At 42.4% G+C, this 11,874-nt stretch overlaps 1 protein-coding gene across 2 annotated transcripts in view; it reads right to left on the bottom strand.

The window, feature by feature from the left end:
• The window catches only part of DCAF1 (DDB1 and CUL4 associated factor 1), an 89,518-nt gene that overhangs the window by 28,325 nt on the left and 49,319 nt on the right, over window positions 1-11,874 (bottom strand). For both annotated transcript variants that reach the window (XM_025213324.1, XM_025213325.1), the window contains 5 exons: window positions 10,578-10,811; window positions 7,445-7,538; window positions 3,214-3,318; window positions 1,789-1,862; window positions 397-501 (listed from right to left, as the gene is read on the bottom strand). In XM_025213324.1, the coding sequence (XP_025069109.1) occupies window positions 397-501; window positions 1,789-1,862; window positions 3,214-3,318; window positions 7,445-7,538; window positions 10,578-10,811 (612 nt within the window). The remainder of the gene's footprint in view (window positions 1-396; window positions 502-1,788; window positions 1,863-3,213; window positions 3,319-7,444; window positions 7,539-10,577; window positions 10,812-11,874) is intronic.

The following is an 11,874-nucleotide window of genomic DNA, read 5'->3' as shown; positions in this document are numbered from 1 at the left end:
AGACTAAACATCATGACTAACAAAGATTTGTGTACAATTTAAAGTAAAGACAAAACCCATTCATTGTGGCTCAGAAAAAGTATTTTATAGAAACATTTTTAACATGCAACAGCAACTCTTTCCAGCACACCAACTACAAGTAGAGACATATCTACACCTAGAGTATGAGTTCATAGTGTCCTAGCTACTTCTCAAAAACTCCTTCTGTGGACAGTCTTGTGTACACCTTCAAAGAGTGAGCTACCTGACATTTACTGCATATTACGATTGTCCATGAGGGAAGTTAAATGCAGAGTAAATTTACATACTTGCTTTCTCCACACACATTTTTCTATGTAGACAAGTCCTTTGATTACAACTGTACTGCCAAAACCAAAATGTCTTTATAGTTCTCACCTGGTCTTCCTCTTCATCCTCTTCATCTTCTGCCAGACGCTGCCTGCCCACCTCATACAGCCTGCAAACTGTATCCATGTTCATGGCATCCATGCTCCCTTGGTTCTGAAGAAGAAACCCCCATCCCCAACAACATAGCATTTAGCACCTAGTATAAGTTATGTCAAAAACAGCAAGGTATTTTCCCCATCCTTTATTTTGTATTAGTGTACATAATATAACCAAGAATAAGGTTCTTCTATTTTACAAGAATAACCACAGAAGCAGCAGGTGTTATGTCACTTGCAAAGCAGCATTCCTACCACAGGAGCACACACCTCATAAAACTTCTTTTGGACCCCATTCAGGCCCTTGCCCAGCTTTGACTCCCCTTTCCCAAACTGCATGCCAACTCCCCCATAAATTTCTCTCTCTACTGTAAGGCTATTTTCCTAAAGGGAAAAAAAGATTTAAAAAAAGCTGCAAGGCAGCAGCAATTTCAGAAAGATGCAAAAGCCTGAAATCTGCCAACTAATATTACTTTAAAAACAAAGCAGTCAGTCCCAAGTGGGTTTTAAACTCGCTGCTTTTACAATCCAAGGACTGATGCATTAGTACTCTACACTGGGGCAATGGTGTTATTGTGCCCTGTCAGCTAGCCTTGCTGAAAGGCAAGAATAAAACAATAATTCACAAGCTAAGAGCATGGTGTTGCTCTACATAAAGCAAGATGTGAGAGCCTTATCAATATTGAAAACTATTCCAAGTGTTGGTTGCTGAGAAAGGAAGGATTGTTTTAATGTTCCCTAAGTAAAGAAATGCATTCAATTAGCGTAAGCTTGTTACTCTTCTAGGGCTTCTTGCATAACACAGGCCAAAAAAATTAACTCTGTATGTCCCGCAAACCTCAACTTCTGGAAGACTGTTAATCAGAAAAAAAATATGTAGAACAGGGAAGGTAAGAGGGAGCCCAAGTAAAAGCTCAGAGAGCACCAGGAGTGCACCTGCCAGACTCTGTATTTTGCGTCAAGTTTCAACACGAGACCAAGAAACATGAAACAAAAATGCATCCTGCTCTGGCTTTAAAGAGGATGCTTCCCTCTGTAATATATTTCTTTTAAAGCAAGACAGTGTTTGAGGGATAGCAGTGAAAGGACTCTAAGATATGAATGAGCTAGTGACACAGAAGCAACATGGCATTTACTCATGACAAGATGGATTACATGTATAACCAACTGGTCACAATTACCCTATCCACATAAGAACACCACTATGTAAGACATCAACAACAAACTGCAGAAACTTTGGAATCTCCAACCCCAAAGTCTTAAAAATACCCCAAGAAGCATTATACTTGGACTACAATCATAGACAGGTATTTACTGTTCCCGCTACTTATTTCAATGTCTTTACCTCTATGACAGCCAGATAGCAATCCTTGCTGTCTGTGCACAAGTCAAAGATATTCCGCTTCACATCAATGGTGGCTAGAACACAAATCAGAAAATAAGCTTAAAAGTTAAGTCCAGGTATTTCAATGCTTTACTATATGAACAGGTCTAAGGATATGAATATAACCGAGTAAGAATCAAGAAAACTGGAGTTTAGTACACACAGGTACAAGCAGTCCTCGACTTACAACGTTTCAAGTTACAATGTTTCTAAAGTGACACCCTGTTTCAACTTTCTGATGTCAGTTTTGACTTTACAACACTTGATGCGTCACCCATCTCCTGTCTGTCCAAACTTCCTTGGACATTTTCTTTAAGAAAGCAGTCAAGACTCCAGAAAAACCTGCAGCCAAGACTCCTGAGAAGACTCCAGTCAAGAACCCTTCAAAAAGTCCAACCAGGAGTCTTTCAAAAAGTCCAGCCAAGTCACCTCAAAGAAGTCCTTCCAAATAAGTATGATTGCTATTTACAAAATAAATATGTTAATGTAGCTGTATTATTCATCTATAATTGACTGAGTAGAAAATTCTGGGTTATTTATGGTGAAAATAGGGTATCGGGTCTTGGTTCAGAAACCAATTCCCCATTTATAATATCGTTTCCTATGGGAAAATCGGTTCCGAGTTGCAATGTTTCGACTTAAGCTGCGGTTCTCGGGAACCAATTGTGTCATAAGTCTGAGGACTGCCTGTAATTTCAACCAGTAACGGAGAATATTTCTAAACTGCTCGTGGTGAGCTGTTCAAAGAAGTACAGCCTGAATTCTCACGTTGGATTCCATTGTGCATCTCTCTCTGCACATATGGCTATGGACTTCTCTGAGTAGACCAGAGACCACGTGGCCCTTTCAGTTTTCATAAGGTGATGTTGAAGGAAGACCAAGGTGTGACCAGGCCTTCTCCCTAAGCAAATGGAAACCAGTGGCCATGTTTACTCACTCCTGATAAATAACTAAGTTTAGCTACAGGAGTTTTGTGGGCTGGAGGCCAAACGGACAGCAGCTTGAGCTATGAACAGGGACCAATACTAATGGGAAAGGGGAGTTCAAACGGAAAAAATGGCCCTTTCATATAACTGAACCACTGAGGTTCTGGCCATATTACAGACTTGCTCTCAGATTCAGATCTGAGTTGAATAGAAAAGACAACAATAGAAGAAAACCAGAGGTGGCAATTACAGCCCACAAAAGTGAACGCAAAGAATCACATACTGAAGCAGAAATTTTAGCTCAATCTACTTCAGGGCTGAGGACAACATGCATACTTGGACTAAGGTAGACAATGGCAGAATGTGTTTTAATTCATTTTTTTAAACAAAGAAGGATCTAGTGCAAAAGTGCACCCAGGTTACAAACCAAACCCTTTGCTGGTGCACTTTTCACTCTTACCTATAGGCTTGTAATCAGTTGCATTGAATGTCCTGAAGGATGACCCAAAGGGGCTTCTCATCCTCTCCTCCAGTAGGTCATCTTCATCATCTGCCTGCAACATAGCTGACCAAGGGAAAGATTATTCAGCAAGGTACCTCTTATTTACAACGTTTCTTCTTCTCACATTAGGCTCCTGTTGGACCTGCATAGCGTTGCGGTATAATTTTCTGTACTTTGCTTTTTTAATAGATTAGCAAGACCCATTTATCCATTATATTACTGTTCTACAGCTGAATTTTGCAAGAATATAAATGCTCAGTATGCAAGTAAGGATCTACTGAATTCACAGTGGAAATGGGCTATGTGGCAGCTCCTTTAATCTTACAGGTTCCCTCATGCACCCCCCACCCTTATTGCTTATTGACTGAGGAGCCCAGATGGGCCTCTTGCTTGTTGCTGACAGGCCAGGAGGCAAAAACAGCGCCATAGTAAAACCACAGTTTTTGCCTCCCTGCCAATCAGAAACAATCAGTAGGGGAGTTGGGAGGGGGAGGTATGCACGTGGGGGAACCTGCAAAATTAAAGGAGCCACTGTGCAGCCCACCTCTGCCACAAATTCAGTAGCTCCCTATACATAAAGGAAGCACACTCCTTCCCAAAGCACTGCATACCACAACTTGTAATTACAACCCCTTTTTTTTCCAGTAGCTTAAATTTTTACCTCATATAAATGAGTCATGGAATCACTGAAGTTTGAGAAAAATACTTAAAATGCAGTTTTAATGTAGCAATAAAAGCAGTCACACAGAACTACATCAATTTTATGAAATTATGCTAAAATCCCTGACTCTGCTTAGGAAACCAGAGAAAGAATAGCTGCTAAATTGCATTCATTTTAAAAAAACTACTTAAGGAACAGAAGAAAAATTTCAAATTACAAATGGGAGATTGGGCCCAAATCTCATGGATTTTCAAAAGTAATTGGGCACCAACCTTGGCAGACAATATTCTCTGGGTAGGTGTGATATCTTTTATTAGACTAACTAAATAGTTGGTAACATTGTTCTCTGCAAGCTTTTTGGTGCGCAAACACCCGTCTTCAGGCATAAGGAGAGCCTGTACATACTCCTTTGGCCTTCAAAAAGCTCTCCTTATAAATTGTGCATTGAGGATTTGATGCCAGAATCCTGGGTTCTTTCCTAAGCATGGGGAAGGAAAACATCTAATGGTCACTCAGATTATGACTAGGAGTTTAGGACTCTTGGATTCTAATCTCAACTCTACCAAGAACTAATACTTTGGGCAAATTATAATCTCTCTGTAAAATGGGATTCAGCTTGGAGAAGTGCTTTGAGACCCATGAATAAAAACTATTACTGAAATGACAAATTATATTATTTAAATTTACCCAAGAGAACTACAGCTATTGCTGCTGTACTGCTGAAGCTCAGCAAGAGCAGAAGCTCAGGTGTCCCCTGACAAAAGGGAAGTTATTGGCTAGTTGCTGAAGTTCTGAGCGTAGATATGGATATACACATGCACTTAGATCTGAGTTCAAATGCTCTGGAAAAGAATGACCATGAGGCAAGGCACATATCTCATGGAATTAAATATTTGGTGCAAGAATGAATAAGGAGTCATGGCCCTGACTGCACTATACTTAGTCACAAAACTTAGCAATAGACATAGATGGGGGTATGAAGGCATGGAGGCACAGTCTAAGAGATAAATGATGGGGACTGAAGCTGTGGATTTGTATTTAAGTATCATCACATATAAGTTGCCCAATACCCTGCATTATAAAACAGTCTCTTGAGTTGCTTATAATTTGCCAAACTTCAATTATTTGGCCTGAAATTTTCCATTCTGGATATCTGCCCGAGTCTGATTCTCTCTCTCCCTCTGGGTGACTCTACATGTGTGCTTTGTTGCAGCATTGACTAATTAGCTCCACAGTAAAGCATCACCATCTACACATACACCAGTATAAAGGCACAGTAAATTAAATCAACTCTGTTGTAAGATAGTACTGTTGGGGATAGTACTATCTTAGGGTGGAGTATTTAAGTGCTGAAATGTATGTGTAGATGGTGACAGGCTGGCTGGAGCATGAGGGTGCTACAGTGTGGGGGCTGTCTGCTGCCTAGCCCCACACTTTAGCACTGTGCCCCAGCCAGCCCCTGCACCACCCAATGCCACCACCTGGAGCCTGGGGCAGACTCCCCAGATCCCTTGCTGACCCAGGCCTGCTCAGCCCCAGCTCAAAACGCAGTAGTCTTGGGCACATGTCTACATGTATGCCCAGGAGCAGCTGGCTCTGGTACAAACTGCATCAGAGTTTATCACATTACGTTAATGGCATGTGTGTATGTACTCTCTATATAAAAAAACTGCAGCCAAAACAGCTCAACTGTATCCATATATGAGGTCAGAGGATAATGTTTCACCCAACTTAAAAATTGAGGCAATCATTTCCTTGAAAAGCTGAAGCACCCCGATGCAGGGAAGCAGGGACTTGAAATTTAGCAAAGAAGCCGTCCTTGTGGTACAAATGTACCTTTTTCCATCCCTGTTAAAATTGGTACAAATTTGGCCATGTTATCTCTCTGAAAATTTCAGTTTGTACATGCCCAGGAGAGACTTGCCCGAGTTCAACAGCTAAAATCTCTGGAGTTTCCAGTCTCATTGAACATGTTTCTAGCACTGATCAGACTGCATGTATGCCATCCTCAGGTAGATTGAGCATACTCCACCCAAGGGCTACAGCAGCTTAGAAAGGACTTCCCTTGGCCCCACCAGCTGCTTTGGGCCATAGTGAGACCAGGCACCTGAACAAAGGGCAAGGCTTCTGTCTTTCCTGGTGCGCTCAGTGCACAGGACAAGATCCAGGGATAAGGCAAGTAAAGACTCAGGTCAGATAGATCCTTCCCTCATTTACTGCAGAAGTTGAAAGATGTGTAATAATGATGGGGACTGCAGGAGAGAAAGAAGGGTCTCTGAATTAATGCTTATTGTGAGTACTAGCTTCTATCCCTGCCACTTTCACATAGATCAAATGTTATGCTTGCAAAGTCACTTCAACCAAATTGTTTATACATGCTTTATTATCTGCATTCCTGATCCAAGATTGAATTTACAGGAAGGCTGAGTACCCCCCACTGCAAAGAATGTCAATGGAAGCTGGGCCTGAACATGAAACATGCTATGTAACAGGCCTGTGCAAGTAGGCAGCCATTCGATCCGGCTTTGGAACCGAGCACTTCGGATGCCAGGGATCCGATCCAGAGCTCTGGACCAGGTTTCCGCTTCGATCCGGCCGAAGCAACTCTGAAGTTTCAGAGCCGCCTCGAAGATCTGGTCATAGGTATAATGGGGATATATATATAATATATAATAATGGGGATAGATATAATCTGGTATAATGGGGAATCAATGAAATATCTATAACTTTGTTGGTTTTTGTCTGATTTGGATGAAGCTTGCAGGGGTGGTAGCCTCTGCTGAGAGCATGAAGCCTGCCAAGTTTCAAGAGGATCAGTGCAGGGGTTTGGATTGAACTGCATCCCAAATTCTTGAAAGAAAAATTCATGTCACGTCTATGTGTTACAACACAGGGGGGTGAAAACTGCGGGGTGGAGTCCCCTGGCGAGGCCACAAAGCCTGCCAAGTTTCAAGAAGATCGATGCAGGGGTTTGTGGGGAACTGCACCTCAAGCTGCGGACAAGCAAAACTCGTGACGTGTGTGACACTGTGCGCGTTAAGGTGCAGCAGGGTGAAAGCTGCAGGGATGGTGGCCCCTGCTGAGGCCATGAAGCCTGCCAGCTGTTGAGGGGATAGGTGCAGGGTTTCTGGGTTCTGGAGCTCTGAACCTCTAGCTGCTGACAGACAAAACTCATGACATGGATGTCTGTCTTGTGGGGAACTACTGCAGGCCTGGCTGCTCTAAACCACAGGCATGGTAAGTTGGTATAGATTTTCTCAACTCCAAGGCCCTCTGCAGCTGCTAAAATGCAGGATTTAGAGTCTGTACCTCCCTTAAAAATGACCAGAGCAAAATGCAGCAGACTTCCTATATGCAAGTTAGATGTGGGCTGTCAGGCATCTAGAGGTTCCTTGGGCTGGGAAATATTTGGATTGGTCTACTTCACCAACACACAGGAAAGAGGAGCCCTATAGTCAGCTTCCACTGCCAAAACCAAAGAGGTCGAGGAAAACCAAAGACAACACAATACAAATAGGGAAATCTTACCTCCATACATAACTGTGCCAGTGTAGTTGAAAACCACACGACACTGATCTAGTGCTGGTACCGTATGTAGCAAATGGAAAGTTCGAAGGTCCCACTGGAGAAAGAGAGATTAAGGAACAATACACAACTACAAATTCCCATTTTCATTTCAACTCACTGGTGAGCAGCAAGTTAACTGCACCAAATTAATGAAACTTCACTGCTGTCCTCCAGATACAGCAGTTCCAGGGCCCTTCTCCTAGCCCTGCAAGCCCATCAGAAGTTTCTCATTAGAAACGCTGCACCAAGTCCTCAGCTGTCAACATGCTAGTTATGATGCAGATCTTAGTAGGTGAAGGGAGGAAGAGAGGTGGTACCACAAATGAGATGACAGAAGTGAAAGAACAAACATCTAACTCTCAAATGAAAGGACAGAGTACAATGTGCATCAACTTCACACCTCAACCTCCACCCCCTTGCTATTTCCCCTCTGGTCCCCTGCCACAGCTTCCTAGTCTTAACTCCCTCCCTCCCCTGCAATATTAACAGAATCAGCAATGTGTGTATACACACACACACACACGGAGGTATATATAGACACACACATTTGCTGTTCTGTCATTTCATCCTTATGCTTCTGCAGAACTCTTAAGTGTATGCTCTCCAGCACTTGTAATTTGTTTCTTTTTTCAAATATATTGGTTTTTCAGTACTTTCACAAGTTAGTCTCTGACAATAGTTTATTTCTGTTACATGCACTTCAAGTAAATATGAGGTAGATATAGAGGGAAGCAAGGAGGAGGACTGAAAAGCTACATATCATCAACGGAGGCCCACTGTCTGTCTGCAGAAGGGAAGGGAGTCCAGACCGACTGACCGACCATCTACTGCCTTGTAAAACTGGGAAGCTGCAAATGGAGCATATATTAATTGGAAGGGGAAGATGCTGGTATGACTTCAAGGGCTAGGGACAGACATTCAAAAAGCCTGACCCTGAACTGATTCAATCTTTGCAGGTTAGTCTAACCTGGCTAAGCTGAACTGCTTTGAAACTGGACAGATATTCTCTCTGGACTGAAGAAATTCAGAAACATGCCTGCAGTGGCTCAAACTAGAAGCCAGGATGTGCTAGGGTGGCCCTCCCTTCCCTTCTGCAGGGAGCTGAGCTGAGGGGGGCATGGCCAGGCCCCAGCAGGACTCTCTGATTGGGGGGTCTGATTTAACTTAAACCAGCAAGGGGTCTGGGACAGACACTGCATAAACCAGTTTGAGCCAAATCAGTTAAGCCTGACACTACATTCAACCATGTTCATCTCAAACCAGTTTCAGCCATTATCAAACTGGTTTACATGCACCAAACATCTGTTCTGTTACCGGTTTCTGATCACTTAAACTGGCTTGTGTGTAATATCTATCCCTAGCCAAGGAGATATAGATCTCAAATCCATACTTTAGTACTTTACTTGGAACAATAACTAAATATAGAATACTTATGTGAATGATATGACAGTAAACACCAGCCTGCCTTCTTTAAAGGAAGATGTCTCTAACCTACCAACAATTTGAGCAAACAGGACACAAAGGAGATGCAGTTGATATAGTATGATTTTAGTAAAAAGGCCTTTGAAAAAACCTAGTTTTGAGGTAATAGGCAAAATTGTACCATGGATCTGAACGGATGAAGATGACATTAAAGCAGAAACAGTCAATTTACAGTAAGTCCAAATGTTTGCAGGGTTCCATACTACAGCTATGTAGCTGATACATATGTTAAAGACTTGTAAAAAAGAGGGCAGGGAATAGAGGGTAACATTTGGGAGAGAGAAAATTATTTAGGGTTTATCAGAAATTACAGAAGACCAAAAGAATATAAGATGGTTCTGACAAAGCTAAATAAATAAGGAGCAACAAAGCAGATGAAATTCAGTATTCATAAGTACAGGATAAAATATATTAGGACGCATCATTTGTATTATTTTCCTACACTGCTTGGTTCTAAATTGACTATAGCCATTCAAGAAGAAATACTGCATGTCACTATGGCAGCTGAAAAGAAAAATTCCTGGTATAAGTGCACAGTAGAGGTTTAGGCAGACAAGGTTCCTTGGGTGAATTTGATATCTTTTATTAGACCAACCCAATGTTGGAGAATAGTTATTAAGCAAGCTTTCGGGTTCAAAAACCCTTCATCAGGCTAAGGATGCTTCAGCAGTTGGTGTGTGCTCTTCCTGGTAGAGGTTTATGCACTTTCCTAGGTCAACACTGATCACCATATTTCAAAAGGGCCATCAGGAAAAAAGGATCAGGTACAGGCAATGAAAGCACCAGAAGCCTGAAATAACTTGTGCAGGGCGACGCGGTCTCAAAGATGAGAGGACATGACAGAGATAGAGAGAATGAGTGAATGTTGCAAAATGATAGATCAGGCTCTCCTATATACCTTCCTATCACCCACAAGACATCCAACTAAACTGGAAAACAAGTTAAAAGGTGATGAAAGGAATAATTATATGTCACATAAGAAGTAACAGGCACAACTCACTGCCAAAACATAACTGAAACCAGGAGCTTAACAGGGTTCCAAAAAGGTTAGACTTCTATATGGGTAATGAGAGCATCCAGAGCTGATTTAGGTAGTATTTTTATAAGAGATCTAAAACTTTGTATTAAGTACAGCAGTGCCCAATCTTCTCATAACTATGAACTTATACTACAAAAGAAATACATTTCATGAAGATGCTTCCACCTAATGATAGAGATCTGGGTTGGAGATGTATACAAAAGCCATCTCTGAGACTACTGTCTCAAGAAGTTCATGCTTTATGGCATAAGTCGGTCAACAAAGAAGATGCAGGAAATTCCACTTGTGAACAGGCCTATTTAAACTATAAACCGATAACTTACCATAGGAGTTTTCTTGCATCTCCTTTGAAGCATCTCAGAACAGAGATAAGGGACTGGTTCCTACTGATTCCCTATTCTGACAATTCTTTGCTCCTAACTTATGAATTAAAATTGCTGTTATTATAAAAGCTTATAAAATCTATTTCTGTTTACCATGACACAGCAGGACACTACACAGGTTGCTGCAATCAGAACACATGGCTATCAGTCCATGGTATTTATATAGTAAATTTCAACTGAGGTAGGATACAATCTCTGTGTTGACTATGACTTCCAGCCCATTGGGATGGAAAACACCACTGATGGTCATGTTGAATTTGTCAAATTTATGGATGGCTTGCGCAGAACGGACATCCCAGAGGACACCATCATTTAGAACAAGGTCATCTGTGGGGTTAAAGGTGGCACAGTTCTTCTTGTAGTTGTTGGCCAGATCTGGGTTAAACAGAGTCAATAGCTTGTTGCCAGTCTGAATATCATAGATCTTTTAGATTAAAAAGAAAGAGAAAGGTTAGTCACAATTTGTAATCCATCAGTCAGTGCCCAAGAATACCATAGACCACCCTGAGTTTCTCATCCCTCTCACATAAGAACTAGCCACTGTGAAACCTTTCTTCCCTAGCATGACATCTTTGGACTGCAAGCTCTTCAGGGCAGGAACCATGCCTTACCATGTGCCTAGACAGTGGTTAGATTCCTGTGGTCCCTCCAATACATTTAACAAGCCTGAGCCTAGTTCCAGAGAAATAATCCAGATGTGAACAATGGGCTAGAACAGGGGCCGGCAATTATTTTGGTCAGAAGGCCGCTTACTGAGTTTTGGCAAGCTGTCGAGGGCCGCATGAGTAGCATCACCCCTTGACAGGTGCCCCTCCCTGGTCGTCATCTTGTCACCAGAAGTTCCGCCGCCCTAGCCCCTGACCTTTGCCACCAGAAGTCCCTCCCCTTACCCCCAGAAGTACTCCTTTAAGCAAGGGGTTTTGACATCTTGGAACCAGAAAAATACCAAATTATATTCTAAAAAGCAAACATCTACAACATTCATTAATTTAATTTCAAAAAATATTTTTGTCCTGATTTACATGAGTTGGTGTAGTGTATATAGAGGTGATCATAATAGCTTAAAATGAAGTCTTACTCTTGTATATTGTAAGGGGGTGGGTATAGGTTTGTGGGGGGTTGTGGGTGTGTGGATACATGGGATGTGGGGGGGTATATGGGGATGTGTGGGGGGAGGGTGGCTGGGGTGTGTGAGGGGGTCTGCATGTATGGCAGTGCGAGGGGGTGTGTGGGTACATGAGTATGGTGGGGTGTGCATATGGGGCTTGCCCTATGAACGCGCGCGCACACACACACACACACACACACACACACACAGGCATGGCCCTGTGCTCCCGGTCCAGCGATGCAGCTGGAAGCCATGTGGTGCTAGAGCAGGGCGGGAGCAGGAAGCAGGTAAATTCATAGATTCATAGATGTTAGGGTTGGAAGGAACCTCAATAGATCATCGAGTCCGACCCCCTGCATAGGCAGGAAAGAGGGCTGGG

This window comes from Alligator sinensis, unplaced genomic scaffold (assembly GCF_000455745.1).
Source record: "Alligator sinensis unplaced genomic scaffold, ASM45574v1 scaffold630_1, whole genome shotgun sequence".
NCBI classification, from domain to species: Eukaryota; Metazoa; Chordata; order Crocodylia; family Alligatoridae; genus Alligator; species Alligator sinensis.
This window is presented reverse-complemented; position numbering and strand designations above follow the sequence as displayed.